This window comes from Pinus tabuliformis, chromosome 3_2 (genome assembly GCF_031772625.1).
Source record: "Pinus tabuliformis cultivar Carrire ecotype Pingquan chromosome 3_2, CPIR1, whole genome shotgun sequence".
Taxonomy (NCBI): domain Eukaryota; kingdom Viridiplantae; phylum Streptophyta; class Pinopsida; order Pinales; family Pinaceae; genus Pinus; species Pinus tabuliformis.
In genome coordinates this window covers 707,374,847-707,397,679 of record NC_142302.1, presented here as the reverse complement: position 1 = coordinate 707,397,679, position 22,833 = coordinate 707,374,847, and the positions used below count along the sequence as shown (strand labels likewise).

The following is a 22,833-nucleotide window of genomic DNA, read 5'->3' as shown; positions in this document are numbered from 1 at the left end:
TGCTGCAATCCTCATTAGTTTCAAAATCTGACATTCATTCATCACATGCAATTAACTCAAATTAAGAAAAAAAAAACTTGTTTCTTCACACAGAGCTATTCCTACTCTGATACCACTTGATGCAAGTCTACCCTGCAAAACCCAGAATCTTCCCATTCTCATGCTTATATAAATGCACCTCAAATAAGTGCCCAAATAAAACTTCAATCTCTGGCAATTTGCACACACCTCAATTGCGAAAGCTCCTAAATTAACAGTCATAAACTCAACAATCTTCATTACGGTACTCATTCTGTACCAATTTTCCCCAACGCTAAATTGTGACTTACCATTCATCCATCATCGAATTGACAACTCTTTCTCTGCGCCCTTGACTCCTTGTGTAGGAATTTTAACACAAATTAGCATCGATTTATGTAAATCGATCTGTCTTCATCCGTCGAACTTGCCACTTCTGCAAAACATGATTCCGGCAATTATATAATTTGACCTCTGTATTATCACGTCTGGCAATAAATACAATTGACATCAATTTCAGTTCCCACATGGACTTAAACATTGCGTTATCACATTACGACTTGTCAACTTGTTTGATCGAAACCTCATTTGATGGCACATCCAGCTACTCCTTCTATTAAGCCAGCGTTGCTCCATTACCCTGTTCTACGTGTCAATGATTCAATCTCAAGCCAGAACTTAAATTATCAAACCAGATTTAAAACGTTGTTCAAATTTTAACAAAGTTAACACATTCCACATCAATTTGCCATCATTCGATTTCCAGATCTACATTCAACTTAATAACGCGGTCAACAACCAACCGAATTCAATCCAACAGGAACAAAGTTTTGCGAGTTCACCACGAAATTAGAACTATCTTTGGTTCTTCTTCACACAGTTCTTTAATTCATAAATTCGGTCTTAAAATGTTTCTAACAAATGTATTAGGCAATTCGACTTCCCAGTTACAGAAATTTAAACACCCAATTTCTAAATCCACCAATAAAGCTCTAAAACACACTTATCATATTAATAATGAAAATACTTACAAACTTTTCTTCCTGACTAGATATTCAACATTCATGGCCTTCCAATTGCCTGGAGGCTTATAACTTTGGTTGTCCAAGCTTCACCTCTCCTCTTTCCCCTTTTTTTTCCCAGAAAGAAGTTACACATAAGTCATAGCTAACTAGTTCTTTCCACACATGAAAGAATTAGTTATTCAATTATAACTCAATCTTTATCATCATTTAACTAAACTAGACCACTTTTAACTACCTAGCCTTATTGAAATTAACACAAATTTAACAACTAAGTCTTTCTCAAGTCTTGCATTTAGCCACAACATGTGACCACCCCGTCACATTGCTGGCTCGGACTAGATGCTACTGCATCAATGAATTTGTTAGCTCGATAGACTGTGCATTTTTCGCACTTTGGGACATCTGCAAGCGGGTTCCGATCCATTTTTCCTGAAGGGAGAAGACAACCAATCCAACAGAGAATAGAAGGGGAAATAAGACACAGAGTGAAGAAACAAAAGCAACCTCTAGATAGACCCACAAAGACCCACAGCTACCAGAGAGAGGGAAATCGGGCTCCAAAAGCAGAAACCACACAAGCTGCACGAAAGCTAAAGAATCTGGGAGGCAGAGGCCACCAGAGCTACGTGGTGGTGAGGGAAACATGAGTTGCATGAAGACAAAAGGTTCAGAGCCTCCTTAGATATGCGTGAGGGCGGAGGCCCCTAAATTTGCGCGAAGGTAATAGGATTTGGAAAAAAACTACCAAAGTTGCGCGAAGGAGAGGGGCAAGGCTAAAACATAGAAGATAAGCACGATCCTTGAAGGGGTGCTACGGTGAATACAAGAAAAAGAATTGCAACTTCTGAGACAGAGGGGGAGGAAAGGGAGGACGAATATGGCATAGATAAAATAAGATGGGAGGAGGGAAAGAATATATTGATCCGCAACTTGCCACATAATGGGAGAGAAAATTAACTTTTCACAGGAAGCTTGAGTAGCTGCAGATCGCTTGATAGATGTAGACTGACTATCCTGTCTGTTCTTGGGGATTTCCTTGGATTTCCTGATCTTTTGAGATCTAACCATTCGAGCTGAAGTGACTGTTTCCCACCTTGATGTTCTCTCTTTGGTTGCAATTCTCTGCACATTGAGGCGAGAGATCCTATGGGATCGATTTTTGAGCAATCACATTATCAATTCTAGATTCTCCCATAGGACGGTTGACAACCAGATTCACCTGCATGTCAGCAATACAATTATTTTCTCTAAGAATATGCTTGAAGGTGACTTCACCTAGAAACTGCAAGTTTTTTCCCACCCTTTTTTCTATTTGTCTCAGGGCCTTGTTCTTGGGGCTTCTACTTCCACCATTGATTGGATTATTATTGAAGAGCTCCCCATTATGACTGGATTCTTCATACTTCGTTGCCTTAAGATTTTCGTTCCCAAGAGGAGGCCATATGCTTCTGCCCTGTTGTTGGATAGTTCTCCTAATCCCCATTCATAAGTGATAGGATTTTTCCCTCCTGGGTCAAAAAGTATACCTCTCGCTCCATCCTTTCCTGGGTTGGACTTAGAAGCACCATCAAATAGTAAACAGAGCCTATTTAAATTTTCTATCCATGTTTTGAACTCCTTTTTTTTAATTCTGATTTTCCAATTTTGCATGCTATTAGGAGATTTCTTGAAGTTAATTTTGGTTTCTTGCTTATCGCGAATTCATCCGAAACTCTTTCCTCGTGCTGCATGTGTTTGACATCTATTGCTTTAACTCCTTTAGAGTTAATGAATTTTGATTGCAAGCTCCAAGTTTTAACCAGGACATTTCTGGTATTTGGGGTGCGATCTTTAAATATCCTTTGGTTTATTGCTAAACATATTTGCCAACACATAAATGAGGGAAAACTCAACCAATATCTTTTTATTGTTTCTTTATTTTTGAAGGAATATGGATATTTTTTCCACCAGGTTGATAAAAGTTCATGTAAAGGCATCGAATGAAGGATACCAACCTCCAAGGGGCTAACAAGCCCTTTCCAGCAATCCCTAGCAAAGGGGCATCCCACAAAAAGATGTTGAATATTTTCTTCACTTCCTTGACACATTGCATAGTGAGATGGGCCTTCATATCCTTCCTTTTTAAGATTATCAATGGTTAGTATTCTACCTTTGAGCAGCGTCCGCACGAAAAAATTTATTTTTGGAAATGTTTCAATTTTCCATGCCTCCCTCCAGTAATCCCAGTCTCAATTTCCATGTTGATGTAAAGTAGCATATCTAGATTTGACTGAGTAATCCCCTCCATCAGGATCCCATCGAAGAGAATATTTTGAGTCTAGACTTAGTGGAGCGGCCCCCTTAAGATGTGTGATTAGGGACTTCCACTGAGAGACAAGGCCGAGAGGGAGGTTGAGAATCCGCCAATCTCCCCATTCTCCTTCTCTCCAAAGAGATATGTCATCCAGAGTAATGATTCCTTTTGATTTCATCCATCTTCTCAGATCCTGAAGACTTTCTTGGCAGGCTATAGGTTGAATTCCCATTATTCTATCCTTCCATATTTTTATGAGTTTACCATTTCCAGGGATCTTAGAAGAGTTTTCTTTGATGAGGGAAACAATTTTTTTAATCAGAATACAAAGCTGGGACCAAGGCCTGATTGGATAATCTTTTCTCAATAATAGGGTTCTATTGTGGCTCATGTATTTTTCTTCCGGGATTTGCTTCCACTAGCTGCTCTCTCTTGTTATAAATATCCATGTTATTTTTGCTCCTAGAGCCAAGTTCATTATCCCTGGGAGTCTTATTGCCAACCCAAAAGTTTCAAACCTTTTAACAATAAATAAATATAATTATTTCACAATATTATTGCAAATTCTTATATCTAATAAGATAGTCTATAATGAATAATTACCTTTGCTCCATACCCATTAAATACACTAAATCCACATTTTTTTCTTAGAAAAAATGATAACTTCTTATTAACTTATAAAAATTTACATTTTGCTAATACATTATAATGCATTTTGTCCCACTGTGAGAGAATATCCAAAATGCTAGAGAAAATAGGCTTGTGAAAAGCCCCATGATCACACAAACTGGCCACAACATTATTCCCTAAGCCGCTATAATAGGAAAAGACATTTTGAACATCAAAATGCTTAATATACATTAAAAATGCATATAACTTAATTTTAATATCCTATATTTAGAAAAATTGAATCACGCTAACAGTAAACATTTTTAATTCAAATGGAATCTGGTACCACTCTTTTTCAAAAAGTCATGAATGGAAAAACTTGTATTGAATTGGCAGGCAACATAAATGCAGATTCTATTTATTACAATGCCATGTGGACTACATAGCTCCCAGAGTTCAAGGACAATGTACTATCAGTTGTATAATCGTCTAAATTGTACAGATGGTGCATGCAATCAGAGGGAGGCCTATGAGGATTGCACAATTCATAATTGTGGAATATCCCAATTAAATATGGGCTAATTCCCAAGGAAATTGCGCAAGGAAACAGGAGTTTGGCAGACAATAGAATTGGCTAAGTATTGGCTTGAACTTGTCTGGGAAGTAATGAGATAGAGAAAGAGAGTGCAGAGGTTTCTCGAGTTTGAGAAAAGATTGTAATCTTCTGATATTTTCTGATTAATGCAATATACAAATAACATGGATTTTTAAATGTGGCTTTCCCCAGAAAATCATTATGTTATGTGTGATTGAATTCTTTCTCTTATATGCTTCGTGATTTCATCGATCGTTTATTTTTTTCCGCTGATGAGTAGAGTAGATTCAAGTCAATTGTTTTAGCATATTACAATCTGTAGTTTGAATCTACAAGGAATTTCTACAAATTTGTTTAATAGTGATTTTAGCTATTCAAACTTTGCTTGATATTAAAAATATCGATAATGTTATTTTAATAATAATAAATTGTAATTTTATTGAAATTTTAAATTTAATACTAAATATAAAATTGTAATTACAATAATATTTAAAAATAAATTTATATTATTTAAATTATAATTAAAAATAATATTTTTTAATTATTAATTTAATTAAAATAACTAATAAAAATGTACCCCTAGTATTTTATTTTGAAGGTTTGTGAAAATGTAAAGCAGATGTTAGTACAAGATTCCACGTTCAAATCCTTAGTTGTTTACTTGTGGCTGTGTGTCAGGGGGTGGTGCGGTTCACATATGGATTATAGTGGTAGCAGTATGAATCATCCCATATCAGTAAATATGAGGTTGACCTAGTTTCAAATTCCTCTAAAGATAAAAAATAACTCAATAAAAAGATGTTCTTTTAGTATGTACTCTAAAGAAAATCATTCAAAGATCCCCTAAGATGGTTTAGGAGGGAAAAAAAACCCTGAATTTTTTATCCTAAATCTTCAGAGAATAAGTATGTTCTTTATTATAATTAATGTTATTGTTAATCAATGATAGTTTGATGTTCATTAGTATATTTCCTAGAATCTTTGGTTGATAAGAAAGATTTGTAATCTTGGTAAATGACAATTTCCAACCTTTGAAAAATTATATTACAGATAATTTTTCTTTGATTAATAAAAGACTCCTTTACTTTTTTTATATATCGATAGATTGAATTAATAAGAGAAAGATAATTGCTGACATTATGAGTAGACAACTGAATGTTGACTCTTATGTTGAAAGTGTTATTTATATGAAGTCAAAGCATGGAATATTAACACAATTAGGTTATCAATATATCATGTGCTATCCATCCATTAAAGTGTGGGGGCAATATATTCCACCTGTTGGATTTATTTGGCTATCAATATATCATGTGTTATCTATCCATTAATGCGTGGGGGCAGTATATGTCACCTATTAGATTTAAGCAAGTACAAAAGCCAACGAATAACATATATTGCCCCACACATTAATAAATGAATAGCACAAAATATATTGGTTGCCAACACAATTAATCCCCTTGTCATAAATCCAAATTAATAAATTTATGTAGCTTTCCCTTGAAATTTAAAGCTTTTGAAAAACTTGACAAAGGTAGGATTTATTTGGCTATCAATATATCATGTGCTATCCATTTATTAATACGCAGGGACGATATATGTCACCTATTAGATTTAAGCAAGTACAAAAGCCAACTAATAACATATACTGCCCCACACATTAATAAGTGAATAACACAAAATATATTGGTTGCCAACACAATTAATTCCCCTATCATAAATCCAAATCAATAAATTTATGTAACTCTCCCTTGAAATTTAAAGCTTTTGAGAAATTTGACGAAGGTAAATGAAGGTTTGGTTTTTTCATTTTAAATATAGAGGATGGATGGTTAATTAAGTGATCCAGGTGGATATTGGTGGCCACCTGCCAAGTCCACCTGGACCCCCACCATTATCTTTCTCAGCATTTTCAGTTTCCTTAATTGTAGCACAACTTACTATTTTTAGCAGTTTTTCGGGTCCTGAACTTCCGGAGCCGTTTTGAGGCCCTAAACGACGTTTTTTGGGGAATCTGGGGGCAACACGAGTTCATTGCCCGTTCCAACAATGATAGTGCTCGGATAGATCTTTCTAATGAGCTATTGTACGCGTCAAACAGAGATCATATGCCAAAGTTACGACCCCGGGAAGTTGATGTACCAACTTACCCCCAAACGGGGCCCACAGTTTGGCGTTTCATCTCCTAGGGTTAGGTTTTGGAATGTTAAGGGTTTTTCCATTGTTTCTCAACAATAAATAGGCCTTCGAGCCTCATTGTAACACAGTTCAGAGGCATGTAGCCATCACATCTCTTCTCAGAGATAAGCTACCATCGCCCTAGCTAGTTTATTGCCATTTCTGTTTGTAAGCATATTTCAGTATTTTCCATTAATGAAATGAAGTATTATTTCCGCTGCATCTTTGTGTATATGGTTATCTCTGTAATTTGTTGCGTTCCTGTTTAAATCTGGATCAGTGGTATCAGAGCGGTCTGCTTTTTCTCTGTTTTTCTTTGCATGTCCCCAACAAGGTCGGGATATAAGGAGTTAGGGCTTGAACTGGTTGAACCTTTGCAAGACCAGCCTCGCAAATCCCGACGGCCTCCCATGGCGGACGAGAAGAAAGACGAGGGGGCAGGAGATCCCATCAAAATCTTGCTCGAAGAAGCGCTCGAGCGACAACGGAACGCGATGATGGACAGCTTTGCGCAGATCCTTCAGCGGCTACCCAGAAGCGGCGCATCGGCTTCCAGCAGCTCCTCTGGAAACGCCACACCCTTTAAGGTACAAGTTAATTTTGAAATCCCCATATTCGAGGGTCAGATAGACGCCGATGCCGTAGATAAATGGTTAAATCTGCTAGAGGGTTATTTTTCTGTTCATGAATTTTCGAGTCGGGAAAAGATTGTTTTTGCTCTTCTCAAAGCAGCCCCCCACGTCAAGGACTGGTGGGAAACCTACTGCGAGCAGAAGGATGAAAGTACTGGCTCACTATTTTCAGCCGCACCCACCTGGGATTCGTTCCGGGATGCCATCAAGGAGCAGTACTACCCTGTCGGAAGCTATGAGGATGAATACATAAAGTGGACCACGCTGCGGCAGGGAAGGGACCAAGACGTGCCGGAGTTCACCAATCTTTTCCATACCCTTCGCACAAAGTTGGGTATCAAGGATTCATAGCAACATTTGATACTCAAATACCGTGGCTGCCTGCACAAGTACATCCAGGAAGAAATACAGTTCCTAAACATCCCCTCGCTCGGCGCAGCATACCGGTATGCCGTCAAGGTCGAGCAGAAGTTTAAACAAAAGAAGCGAGACTTTGGATCTGCGAATCCAAAGCAGGGGAAAGGTGCCCCTAAACCACAAAACAAAGGACAAAGCCAAGGCGGGACAGCCCAAGACAACCAGCCGAAGCTGCAAGCAAAGAGCAACGCCGCGAAGCCGAGAAAGGACACTGGAAAATGGTGCGAGTTCCATAAGAGCTCCACTCACAACACAAGTGAGTGTCGGGCCAAGCAGTCACTGGTGGCTGAGCTAAAGGTTTCAGAATCAGATGCATGTTCCGACTCTGAGTCAGAACCCGATAAGGGGTATGAAAAGGGAAGCAGATCATTGATGCGGATCCCAGCGCCACTGTTGCTACCGCAAAGATCCAGAAAAATGAACCCGAAGATCCAGAGGAGGAGGAGCGTCTCTTCCACTCCCAGATGTGGGTAAAGGGCTCCCCGATACAGTTCATTGTTGATAGCGGGAGTCAAAAGAACCTCATTTCGGCAGAGGTCGTGAAGCGGTTGGGCTTACCGACCACAGCACATCCACAACCATACACCATTGGGTGGCTTCACCAAGGGCGAGATCTTCGCGTGAGCCAGCAGTGTCGCCTTCCATACAACATCAAGCCCTTCACGGATGAGGTATTGTGTGACATTGCTCCCCTTGAAGTTTGTGATGTATTACTAGGACAACCATACTTGTGGAAGCGACATGCTGTGTATGAATCAAGGCCCCGTGCTGTTATTATTACATTGGGAAATAAGTTGTTCAGGATACCAGAGGTAGCACCACCTGCCGCCATCTCTTTGATTACTGCAAAACAATGCAGTAAGATCATTTCCAAAACCAGGAAATTTGTTTTCCTGATGATACGCCCTCAAGGGAAGAAGAAGACAGTGGCCGCGGCCTCCAAACGGGGTCCCTCTGCACGGCAGCTACAGATGGACAAGATTGTGGAGGAGTACGAAGACATCTTCACCTCCCCGGCAGGGGTTCCTCTGCACTGTCAAGTCAAGCACTCCATCGATCTGACCCCAGGTGCGCCGCTACCCAATGGACCAATTTATCGGCGCTCCGTTCTGGAGAACAATGAAATCAAGAGGCAGATTCAGGAGCTCCTGCAGAAAGGTCACATCCGTCCGAGTTCTTCGCCCTGTGGGAGCCCGATAGTGTTGGTACAGAAGAAGGATGGGACGTGGAGACTCTGTATTGACTATCGGGCGCTGAACAAGATCACTGTCCGTAATAGGTACCCGATCCCGCGGATTGATGACCTCCTAGACCAACTAAAGGGGGCGAAATATTTCAGCAAGATCGATCTGAAGTCAGGATATCACCAGGTACCAATTGAACCCTCAGATGTGTGGAAGACTGCCTTCAAATCCAAGGAGGGCCTCTTCGAATGGTTGGTCATGCCTTTCGGATTGACGAATGCTCCTGCAACCTTTATGAGGCTAATGGATGACATCTTGCGGCCATTCACCAACTCCTTTGTAGTAGTATACTTGGATGACATTCTGATCTTCAGCCAGAGTTGGGAAGAGCACCTCCACCACATCCGACAGGTTCTCCAAACACTGCGGCAACACAAGCTATGTGCCAATTTGGAGAAATGCACTTTTGGCATGACCGAGGTTCAGTATCTGGGATACATCATTGATGAACAGGGGGTGCATGTCGATCCAGCCAAGGTCCAAGTCATTCGGGATTGGCCCTCTCCAACCACTCTAACAGAGCTCCGCAGCTTTCTAGGTCTTGCCAACTTCTACCGCAGGTTTGTGTTGGGATTTTCTCATATTTCTTGGCCCTTGAGTCAAGTCACCAAGGGCGGGGCGAAAGCAAAATTCTTTTGGTCTGAATCTCAACAGAAGGCATTCAGGGAGTTGAAGGATCGCCTCTGCACGGCACCAGTGCTCGCGTTACCAGATTTACAACAACCATTTGAGGTCGAGACAGATGCCTCTGACTATGCTATTGGGGCAGTCCTTACTCAACATGGACATCCAGTGGCATATCACAGTGAAACACTTTCAGACACAGTCCGGAAGTACCCCACTTATGATAAAGAGATGTATTCCATTGTACAGGCCTGCCGACAATGGAAGCATTACATTTTGGGGAAGGAAACGGTCATCCACACAGACCACCGACCTCTGCAGTTCATACAGACCCAAGGGAAATTGCAGAATGATCGCCATCAGAAGTGGTCTACATACCTGCAACAGTTTCACTTGAATATCAAGTATAAAAAGGGCAGCACCAATAATGTTGCAGATTGCCTCAGTCGACCACCGATCATGGCGCTAACCACCGTGCTCAACTCTTGCGGGCACGAGACTTCTGATTGGCCACTTCTCTACAAAAGCGACCCAGAATTCGGCCACACATACCAGACACTCTTGGAGGGTCGGCAGGTTGCAGATTTTCACCTCCAGGATGCCCTATTATGCCACCTCGGTCACCTTTGTGTTCCTTCAAGCGAGCGTGCCAAGATGATTTGGGAAGCACACTACAGTCGGGCTGCTGGGCATTTCGGGGTCGAGAAAACAGTGGCAGTACTGCAAAACTATTTCTATTGGCCGAATCTTCGACAGGATGTTGGGAAGTACATCCGATCATGTACTGCCTGTGCCATTGCCAAACCGACCATTAAGAAGCAAGGCCTCTATACCCCGTTGCCTACCCCTAGTCGACCTTGGGAATCCATCTCCATGGATTACATGTCAGGCCTTCCTTCCACTAAGCATGGAAATGACTGTGTTTTTGTGGTCGTCGACAGGTTCTCAAAGATGGCCATTATGATGGCCTGCAAGAAGAATATCACAGCAGAAGCCACTGCTAAACTCTTCTTTGAACGAGTGTGGGTGCACTTTGGGATCCCACAGTCTATCATCTCAGATCGGGACAGTCGGTTTCTCAGCACCTTTTGGTCCAGTCTCTGGTCAATGCTGGACACCAAACTCACGAAGTCCACAGCCTTCCATCCTCAAACTGATGGCCAGACAGAGGTTGTCAATAGGATGATTGTGCACATTCTGCGCATGTATAACTCAAAGCATCCACGCACATGGGACGAGAGCCTCCCCTACGTTCAGCACAGCTACAACCGAGCTCTTCACAGCTCCACTGGCCATAGCCCTTTTCAGGTGGGTTTGGGATTCCAGCCACTATGCCCCATTGATGTGGCCATGCCACTTGCAGCTACTCACATGAATTCAGCTCATGTCCAGTCCGAAACAGATAAGGCCACCAGCTTCATTGAGCGCATCCAACATATTCGCCAGCAGGTCCATGACATTCTTGAGAAATCAAATGCCAAGTACAAGCAGCGACATGATCAACATCGGGTGCCACACAAGTTTCAGGTGGGCGACAAAGTCTGGTTGCATTTGCAAAAGGAACGCCTTACTGGAGCCTATCGGAAATTGAGACCACTCCGATATGGTCCTTACACCATTACTAAGGCTATGGGAGACAATGCATTTGAGCTCAGCATTCCCCCATTCCTTGGCCTGCACCCAGTATTTAATGTGGACCGCCTTCGGCCATACTTTCCACCATTGCTAGACACATCCGACATTGCAGAACAGCTCAAACCCACAGAATTAAATCCAGATTGCATGGAACAAGCTGCAACTGATCGGATCATGGACACACAGATCAAGAACACTCGCCAACAGAATATCCAACTGTATCGAGTTGTCAAAGCGGGCCAACTCCTTCAGCAGGGCAAGTGGCTCACCAGGGAACAAGTTCAGCAGAAGTTTCCTCATCTCATGGAGGAGCTCAACGCAATGGGGACCATTGCTTCCTAAGGGGGGAGGAATGATCCAGGTGGATATTGGTGGCCACCTGCCAAGTCCACCTGGACCCCCACCATTGTCTTTCTCAGCATTTTCAGTTTCCTTAATTGTAGCACAACTTACTATTTTTAGCAGTTTTTCGGGTCCTGAACTTCCGGAGCCGTTTTGAGGCCCTAAACGACGTTTTTTGGGGAATCCGGGGGCAACACGAGTCCATGGAATGGACTCGTGTTGCCCGTTCCAACAATGATAGTGCTCGGATAGATCTTTCTAATGAGCTATTGTACGCGTCAAACGGAGATCATATGCCAAAGTTACGACCCCGGGAAGTTGATGTACCAACTTACCCCCAAACGGGGCCCACAGTTTGGCGTTTCATCTCCTAGGGTTAGGTTTTGGAATGTTAAGGGTTTTTCCATTGTTTCTCAACAATAAATAGGCCTTCGAGCCTCATTGTAACACAGTTCAGAGGCATGTAGCCATCACATCTCTTCTCAGAGATAAGCTACCATCGCCCTAGCTAGTTTATTGCCATTTCTGTTTGTAAGCATATTTCAGTATTTTCCATTAATGAAATGAAGTATTATTTCCGCTGCATCTTTGTGTATATGGTTATCTCTGTAATTTGTTGCATTCCTGTTTAAATCCGGATCATTAAGTACAAGAACAACCGTCATTTGAATTCAGTTTCATTGCATCAAATTGTATGAGCGATATTTATTAATTCCTCTATTTATGAAAGTGTATTTAAACCTCTATTTATGAAAGTGTATTTAAATAATAGAGTTTATAATAAGTTATGAATTTGCTTTATTTTAATTATTGTTGTGTATTTAAACGATAATTTTGTTATGGGATATATTTATATTATTTTGAGAAAAATATTATTAATTTTTTTTTAATTAGATTTTATATTAATATTATATATGTAAATTATAGTTGGATTTTTTAAATTTGCTATTAAGAAAATTAAGTTACATAGTGGTTCAAAATATATTATCAAATTGATTTCCAAGTTTAATAGTTTTGAGACTATATATATATATATATATATATATATATATATATATATATTTATATAAGATGATTAAAAGGATTAATTTTCTATAAATTGAAACTAGTTAAAGGCCGTATTTTTATGTAATCAACCATAGATTATAATAGCATTTATTTAGACTAGTTTTCGAGAGGGGCAAGTTGAGTTGCTTGTTTTTTTTATTGTCTTGATGTTCGCTCTTCTCTTCAACATCAACTAGGTTTGAAGGATATCATTTGAATCCAATTAACCCTAAACCGCTTCCCATTCATTCCAATTTTCCTTTGTTTTGCAGAGGCCTTGAACCTTACTCTAAAAACATACTTTCCCAATGCCTCAAATTTTTCATCAAACCTCCCCTCCATGCTTTTCATCTTAAATATAGTATGTTATTGTATACCCGTATCATTAATGACTTGACTATAAGGGATTTGATAACCTAGAAAACTAACAATTTTTTAAGAGTTTGGTGTACTTGGTTGGAAAACCTAGTATTCCACCTACTCTTTTAGCTTCTCTTCTACTTGTTCTTAGTTCTATCCGTTTTCTTCTAGTCAATTATAACTTCAAGATTATTCCTTAAGTTCTTGGTTTTAGGATTGAATTTCAAACAATATAGTTTTTATTCCTTACAAGTTTACTTTTATGCCCTAGACATATACTTATATTGTTTTTCTAGGATGGAAACACTAAAATTGAATTTCCTCTTGCCTCTAGATTTGGGTTTGGCAAAATTAAGATATTTGTTAATTCATTGTTCACCATACCTTGTTTCAATGGGGTGAGAATAATGACTAACAGTAATGGGTTTCATGAATCCCTAAAGAGACCAAACAAAAATGACGATAAACCAAACTTAAACAAAGGGACCTAGACTAAATAGAGTTGGAGATGAAACTATAGGAGGGATCAATGTAATGGGGAGATTCATGATCGACACTCTTTTAAGTAGAACAGGAAAACATGAGTAATAGAGGGCTCCAAACAAATATTCCTTTCCCCTAATTAAAGGTTAAGGACAATCTCAACCAAAGACTTGTCTGAAGAAAATTCTCTACCTCTAAGGTCAATTCCCCAACTAAATCCCCAATCCCATTATATAGGAGGCATAAGTTCCAAAAAAACTAGAAGAAGCATGGATTTACTAACTATTTAAGTAGGTGACTTGTTGGAAAGATCACTATGGGAATCCCCATTAGACCAAGAAATGCTCAAGCATCCTCAAGCTCCTTCCATGAGCTTCTCATATCCTTCCTAGAAGTACCTTTATTCATTGATTTCCCATTCAAATTCATGATGTATCACCTTATTTCACTTGCCACGGACTCATTACTTTGATTACAATATGAAACATCCATCAAAATAGTTATCTACCACATTTTATGCTTCCATCATTACCATATGATGTTACCAACACATGTATGGAGACAAGCCTTAAACCCATAATATTTCATCACACACACAATGTAAAACTATCTCAAAGTTGTGAGTTCCAATATAGGTGGATTTAATAACCTTCTATCTTGAGACCCTCATCATCCAAGTATTACGCAAGAACATTGGCTTTCCGTCATATAAGGGAGAGGGAATGGAGTTAATGGATTAAATTAGAGATCAAATTAGCACATATTTAGCCAAGAGCCTCTAGTTGTACACCTTGTTTGGAGTTGTTATACATAATATTATGTTCAAAGCCTAGATGATTATGGAGTGTCCCTCTATGATTAGATTCTGGAGGCTCAACTTAATTGCTAGTTTCAAATTTATTACTATATCCAACCTTTCAAAAGTTAATCTAGTTGAGCTCTAGTTTCATCATTCAATCTTATTGGCTAGCCTATATCTAAGATCCATAATGTATAATAATTAGTTAGATATACTTCCATATTTATCTATTATTACTGGACAAATTTCCATCCTTGATTTAGAAGACTTGTTCTAACTTAACATCATAAACCTTGTTAAATTTCCAACTTAATTTCCTATTGCCATACATTATCCAAAACAAGGTTGTACCTACAATATAAAAATATATTCAATTTCTAAAAATAATCATTTAAAAATTAAATATAAAATTTATTTTTTTGTATTTGAGAAATGAAAATTTTAAATATAAAATAATTATTTTAATATTAAAATAATAATTAATTTTAATCCTTTTACTATATATAATACGTTGTATGCGCACGGTCCCACCATTTTGGGAAGTTTTTTCCTATCACTCGTACATTTTTGGGAGCTTGCGAATGTCAATGAAATGTCCCCATGGTTGCAAAATGGGAGTTCGAGGAATTTCCTATACTAATTTGGATTTTTAGTATTATTAAATTGAAATGTGAATATTTATATTCAGATAGTATAAATATTTAATTTATTATAAATATTCTTATTATATTTATTTAAAATATAATTATATAACAAAAACTATATTGATAGTAATAAGAATTTGAATATGTTGGTTGGAACGATGGCTCGTGAGAGTTACGGTTAGGGTTTTCGGACATCTGAAGCTAACTATGGACGATCGTTGGAACCTGTTTGACGTCTTTTGCTGTGTATCTGTTACTGCATACGCTTTGCTGCGGTTTTCTCTACCGGGGTTTTGACCTGTTGAGTTTTTTTCGGGGTTTTTACTACAGTTCCGTTACCGACCGTCGCTATCTTACTATCTTACGGTCTGCTCCTGTATCCTGGTTGTCCGGTTCGAGGGTTTTGGTTTTTTCCCCGTTTTTCCTGCAGTTCGAGGTGTCCTCCGTTCCAAGGAGAAGCTGTCGACATGGAGGATATTGATGCCGTGGACTATTCTGAAGACCTGCTGGAGGGGGTATCCATCTGGTGTTCCTCATTTCCCGCGTCGGTTGGGCTGTATAGCTCAGGTTACTCTTTGGCGGAACCGTCTTGGACACATCCTATGGTCTTGCCGGATGACCCGCCTACCTGGCCTTCGCTTTCTACCCCCCCGGCTTCCCCAGCTACCCTTGGTTTCGTCTCCGCCTGCCTAAACCCAAACCCTGGTTTAGATCCCCTTACTACAGGTACACAGGCCCGGCTGTTTACTCCTCCACCGGTGACCGTGGGTACTGTCGGAATAAACCCTCAGGCCTCCTTTGCTCCTCCTTCTGGCAGTTTTACCGCCGTCCCGCCTCTTGCCGGTACTTTACCTATTTCTGCTGACAGCCTCCCCCCCTCCTCGTCAAACCCTATCCCTCCCCTTGTCTCTTCGGACCCTCCTCCGGGACGGGTACAGCATCCGCCTCCTCCTCAAGGGTCCAAGAAGAAGTACAAGTGCTACAAATCAAAGGCGGACGACATTTTCCTGAGATTAGAAGAGGACGTTTAGTGGGGAGAGACTATGGATTTCGCTGACAGGGTCTTGGTCGGTCGGATCAGGGGTCGAAACTACACGGCAGCTCGTTTAAAGACCTGGGCAGCAGAGGTTTGGGGTCACCATCTGGTTGACATCCCCTTCGTGCAGACTTTTGTGAGGGGATGGTTCGCTTTGAGATTTGCTCGTGCCGACCACACAAATTGGGTCTTTTCCTCCTACTGGCATTTTGAGCATGCCCCGGTTCTTCTGAAATGATGGACGCCTATTTTCGATCAGGAGACTGAGCAGATTGGCATAGGACCTGTGTGGATTCGGCTCTCGGGTCTCCCACTTCAGTACTGGTCTGAAGACATATTCAGATGGATCGACAACGCTATTGGCACCTACATGGAATACGACAAGTCCTATCTTCTCACGGGTATGATGTCATACGCTTGTATTCTAATAAATCTTGACACTCGAGGAGGGTTACAGGAGTTCATCACCATATAGTGGAGGGACACATCTCGCAAGCATATCATTGACTACGAAGGCATCCTGTATCGCTGCCGCAGATGCCACAAAGTTGGGCACTTGTATAAGGACTGCCCACTCTTGCATAAGAACAGGGGCATTGATCAGAGATTGGAGACTGAGCAGACTGGAGGAATCCCTACTCGGTGCGAGGAAGACACTGAACCAGATAATATGGATAAAGAAGCAGAGGATCCCTGAAGATCTCCTGACAAAGTGGCATCTGACAAGCGTCCCGCTGGTTCCATTCCTAACTCGCCTCCTCCCCCAGCATGCTCTGGTCCAACGGAGGAGATCATCACGACATCGGGTATGTTATTTCCTACTTCCCCTCTCACTCCTCCTGTATCTGGCTTTTCTAAAGATATTGCATCTCATACATGCATGGGTACTTCCCCCCTTTTTTTCCACCCTCGGACATTTTGGCTCTCCCGCATACCCTGGGTTTCATCCATCCCTCCTCCCTCGTTTGCTCCCTCCCCCCTCCCCCTCCCATCAATGCCCCCAATATCCCATCCGTAACTTCAACCTCCCTCCCCTCTATCCCCCCCTCTCCCCCGCTGTATCCCCCCGGTACCCTCTCCGCTCCAGATCGAAGGATAGGGGTTCTAATGCAATTGGTCTGGACCCTGTGTTTCCTCTGGCCTCCCTTAAATCGACCAGGGGACGCCCTTCTAAGATAACTAAAGCCAGACACATTGCGGGGGAAGACGTTGCCCTTGGGAGACAACAAACCATTGATGGGGTCCTTAGAGCAAGGAATGGCTCTCTACCTCACCCTCCATGAAATTCTTATCCTTCAACTGCAGAGGGTTTGCTAGCCCTCCAAAAAAACTAGCACTCAGAAGACTGCTCACATCGACCGAGCTGGACGTCATTTTCTTACAAGAAACCCTATGCTCGGTTGTTTCTCTTATTTCCACCTTTAACTCATCGCTGCCGAACTAGACCTTCCATGCCATGGATGCGTCCGGGAGATCTGGAGGTACTGCTATAGGCTTCTGTAATAAGTCTATGGATCTCAGGAACTTATGGGGAGGCAGAGGTTTCATTGGTATAGACATATATGCCCACACACTTGAATCTGAAATCCGTATTATGAATGTATATGGCCCATGTGTGGATAGGGCAACATTTTGGAGGTCCCTTCTCGACTCTGAGCTCTTGCAGGCTGACAACATCATCTTGGGAGGGGATTTGAATTTCTCGTTGGGATACTATGAATCCTGGGGTCACTCGGCCCAGGTTGATAGCCTCTCCGACACTATCTCTACCTTACTCGAGGAGCATCAGTGGGTAGACATTCCATCAGCCAGGATTCAGTATACATGGGCTAACAATCGCACTGGTAACCACAGTCTAGCAAGGAGACTAGACAGATTTCTCATCAAGGAAGCCTTCTTAAATGCTCATCCTCGTATTAGGAAGTGGGTTGGTACTGGAGGCATTTCTGATCATCGGCCAATATTTTTGGAACTGTCGGATACCTATCAGAGGATTAAAAGCCCCTTCAAGTTCAATGCCTCCTGGCTCAAGGATCCCTCCTATATTCAACTGGTATCCAATTATTGGCAATCTAACCCTATCCTGGATCGTGAGGATCATATTGTTGGCTTTATCAGAAAGTTGACAGAACTTAAGAGGATCTCTAGAAATTGGGCACACCAGAAATGGAAAAATGATGACAATATTTTGAGGGAGGCAGAACGAGCCATAGCCTCATATGAGGACTCATCTAATGGTACCTTCTTATCACAGGATAACAAGGACCTATATACTTCCCTTGTCTCGAAGCGTTCCCAAATCCTGAAAGAAAGAGAGGAGAGCTGGCGACTTAGAAGCAGGGCAATTTGGCTCACTGAAGGTGATAACAACACTAAGTTCTTTCATAAATTTTCCAATGGAAGAAAAGCCATAAATACTATTTGGGAACTTCACAACGAACAGGGCCAAGTGGTATCAACTCAGCAGGATTTGGCTAGATTAGCCAATGAGCACTTTAAGAGCATCTACAAGGCGCCCAGAGAAGTGAATATCTTGGAAATTATGAGGGTTGCTGAACTTTTCCCCAGGTTTGTACAACAGGAAGACTCGGAGAACCTGATGATGGAAGTGACAAAGGAAGAACTTGAAGCAACTATAAAATGGTTCAAGAAAGATAAGAGCCCTGGACCTGACGGGTGGACCATCGAATTCTATATTGCCTTCTTTGATATCCTGGGGGATGATTTACTCAAGATTGTGGAAGACTATAGAAGAAGTGGCAATATTTCCCCGGCCATCAAATCCACCTTCATTGCCCTCATCCCGAAATCTGATTTCCCTTCCACCTTCAATGACTTCAGACCCATCTCCCTTTGTAACTATCTTTACAAAATTATTGCAAATATCATCGCTAATCGCCTGAAGCCAATCCTATCTAGACATATATCTTCTGAGTAGTTTGCTTTTCTACAGCACCGACAGATACATGAGGCAATTGCCACTGCTCAGGAACTTCTTCACACTATGCAGATGAAGAAACAGAAAGGCATGATTTTGAAAGTGGACCTCTCGAAAGCTTTTGATAGAACAAATTGGCTCTATATTAGATTATTATTGACTCATCTGGGGTTTCCTTATGCATATATCAAGTGGATCATGAGCTGCATCAAGGATGTATCTTACAGCGTTTTACTAAATGGGGAAGCCACACCTTTCTTCCTATCCGAGAGAGGACTCAGGCAGGGATGTCCTCTCTCCCCTCTCCTATTTTTACTTATCATGGAAGGTTTAAGTAGATCTATTATTGCTGCCCGCAATAGAAATCAACTGGTTGGTATCAAGATTTCGGAGAACCTATATCTGACCCATCTATTGTTTGTTGATGATGTTCTCATTTTCTTAAACGGCAGCATTGGAGACTCTACGGTCTTACAGAATATATTCAAACTCTTTCAACAGGCAACCAGGATGATAGTCAATGAAGGAAAATCCACCATTACCACCTTTGGATGCTCTCAACATGAGACCATTTTCACCACCCAGCGCTTCCCTTTCACCTCTCTGAATTTGGAAGATGGTCTCAAATACCTGGGCTTCCGGCTCAAGCCCCTTGGATACAGGATTGCAGACTGGACGTGGCTTATTGTTAAAGTGGAAAAGTGCCTACAGATCTGGTACCACAAATACCTTTCTCGTGCTGGTAGATTAGTTCTTATTAAGGCTGTGATCGAGGCCACACCTGTTTTCTGGATGACCCTAGCATGGATACCGAAAGGCATTTTGAACAGGCTCCAAAGCATATGCTGCAAATTCTTATGGAAGGGTAACCAGCTGGGGAAAATCTTTGCTCAGGTCAAATGGGACAGAATTGCAATACCAAAAAGATGGGGAGGTTGGGGCATCAAAAGGCTTGATCTGTTTTCGAAAGCTCTGGCAGCAAAGCTTGGCTGGCAACTCATCACTTCCAATAGTCTCTGGACCCGGGTTGCACAAGCAAAATACATCTGGCCCATGAACTCGATGGACTGGTTTAGACAGGTACATGGAACAAATAAAAACATCTCCAAATTTGGAGGGCGATGATGAATACACTACCTCTCCCCTGACAAGGCATCATGTGGAGAATTAATGAAGGGAATGTTGTTCGTATAGGCACGGATCCATGGGTGGGCTGTGGCAATGCTCACAGATTGCTAGCAGACTTGATTAGGTTCCTAAACAGCAGGGGCATCACCCACATTAAACACATTGGCGACCGCTATAATTCTACCTTTCTTCAGTAGGCATGGAAAGCGGCTCATGACTTGGACATTCTCGATCAATGGCGACTTGATTGGCAACAATACACCGAAGCACTCACTCAAGCACATATCTGCTTGACTGATGAACCAGACGAGGTTATTTGGGCCTACGCAAATCACAGAACATACTCCCCTAAAGAGGGCTACATCAGGCTCATGGAACCTTTCAAGCCTCAGACCATCAATCCGATCTGGAGATTACTTTGGAAGCTCAAGGCTACCCCCCATACCCATCTTTTATTGTGGAACATACTGTTTGACAAGATTCCTACAGGTGCCAATCTGATGAAAAGATCCTTTCATGGCCCTTTTAAGTGTCATCTGTGTCGAAATGATGAAGAGACTACCGAACACCTCTTCTTAAATTGCCCATCCTCAAAAGAATATTGGAATTGCATCATTGCACACTATCCATCCCTTAAAGCATGGCAAGGACACAACATTCGGGATGCTTGGAGTTCTTGGTGCCAAAACCATATGGGAAAAGCCAAGAACATGCCCCTCCTAGCCTGCTGGGCTATATGGATTGCTAGAAACCATTCCATATTCAACCTCAAAGTCCCCCATTGGCCTTCTATACTGCTCCATACCATCGCTGATTTGATCTCCTTCCAGAGGAGGATACCAACTCCCCTCCCCGCACCATCATTCCTGAAATCATAGACAAATCAAAACCGTGGGCATATTTCGATGGTTCTGCACAGGAGGCAGGATGTGGTGGAGGAGCCATTCTTTTCCTAAATGATACCCACTGTTTTAAAATCCAAATTAATCTAGGCAGGGGTACTAATAATTTTGCTGAACTCAGTACGACAAAACATCTCATACATTTTGCCTTAGAACAACACTGCAGTCATCTATAGTTGTTTGGTGATTCCAAAATCGTTTGTAACTGGCTTAACAATGCATCTCATTGTAATGCATTTTCTTTGCGGCATATTCTAGGAGAAGCTCAAAGACTGATATCCTCCTTTGACTCCTTTGTCTGCCGCCACATTTACAGGGAACAAAACACGGGGGCAGATCAACTATCAAAAGAGGCAGCGCATATACAGGGCAATGACTGGCTGATACTGGAGGAAATTGATGGTTCCTACCATCAATACTACCACAGACCTTTTGTAGAACTTGGTCAAATTGGGCTATAAGCCCCAATCCTTACTGCTCACTGTATAAATTATGTTTATTATATCTACTTTAGTGTTCGTATATATGACTTTGCATATACAGTTTTGGTTTTGGTACATAGTTTATATTCTCTCTGCGCAGAGACATTACAATTTTGGACTGTTTCTCTCTATCTATTGAGAGAAGGCATAGACATAATATAGTTGATAACAGACTCCCTGCGTGGAGCAACAATGGAAAAGCTTTAATATCTTTTTTTTGGACAGTCTTATGTATCTTGACAAGCAATTCTTGCCTACACATGCATATGCCTTGGCATCTACAAAATGTAATTTCTTATATATTAATAGAAATTACAACCCTTTCCCATGGAAAAAAAAAAAAACAAAAAACAAAACACTATATTACAAATAAATCTTATTTTTAAAATATTAAACATAAGAGTTTAATAAAGCAATACTAAATTACACATAAATCTTATTTTAAAAAGTTATTAAACATAAAAGTTTACTAAGCCTCTTAGATGTAGATAAACATATTATATAAAGATGATGAGGTCTAGTAGTTATAGTGGTAGAGGATGGAATAGTAAAACATTATATAATTTATTCATTTTTAAGCTTGTTCCATGTAATTTGTTATTGTATTCATTTAAATAATTATTTATTTATTTTATTTACTATAAATATAAACATTAATATGGGAGTTCTCTATTAATATACTATAAACATTTTATGTTTTAGTTTTTCCTTAGGCATATTTTTCAATGAGTTTATCCTAATCCAACATAAAATTGTTGAAATGATAAATATGAGTTGTTAAATTGTATAGACTTAATGAGTTGGTGATTTTTTAGGGTTTTTAATCTCGTACGTTTAAAAATGCATTTCAAGCAACAAAAAATAGTAATTTGTCTTTGAGGTTTTTGCGAGTCTCATGTTTATGTAGATTTTCTTCCGGATCCATCGGCTAAGCATCTCATACATCTTTATATATTTGACAAATAAGACCAGTCTTTCAATAATTCTTTCACATCCTAAAGATGAACCACCGTTGCTAGTTCAAAACGTCGGTCTAAAAAGAAATTGAATGCGATGGATCCGGAAGAAAATCTACATAAAATATAGTAATCTCAACATGAATTATATTGTCAAATTCAAGTGAAAAAGGGAAAAATGTAGAACAATTAAATTTCATCATTCTCAATTTTGTAAGTGGGATGAGACAATGAAAGATTTCAGATATGGCTAGTGTTTTATCTTGGCAATCACTTCTCACAAGTATTCAATCAATAAAGAGACAAGTGCTTTAAGGAGGTTATTATATTTGTTTAATACTCTATATGCAACATATGGGTGCTCTCTTTGGTGCTTAGAACATTTATTAACATGAATCTCTTCATATGTTTCTCTGATATGGGGATTACTACCCTCGTGTGCTTGAGAC

At 40.6% G+C, this 22,833-nt stretch overlaps 1 protein-coding gene across 1 annotated transcript; it reads left to right on the top strand.

The window, feature by feature from the left end:
* Nucleotides 1-17,434: 17,434 nt before the first annotated feature.
* Nucleotides 17,435-20,155, top strand: LOC149182605 (uncharacterized). Its single transcript, XM_089414609.1, has 3 exons — nucleotides 17,435-18,586; nucleotides 18,932-19,996; nucleotides 20,111-20,155. The coding sequence occupies exons 1-3, from the start codon at nucleotides 17,435-17,437 to the stop codon at nucleotides 20,153-20,155; spliced, it is 2,262 nt and encodes a 753-aa protein (XP_089270735.1).
* The last annotated feature ends 2,678 nt before the right edge of the window (nucleotides 20,156-22,833 follow it).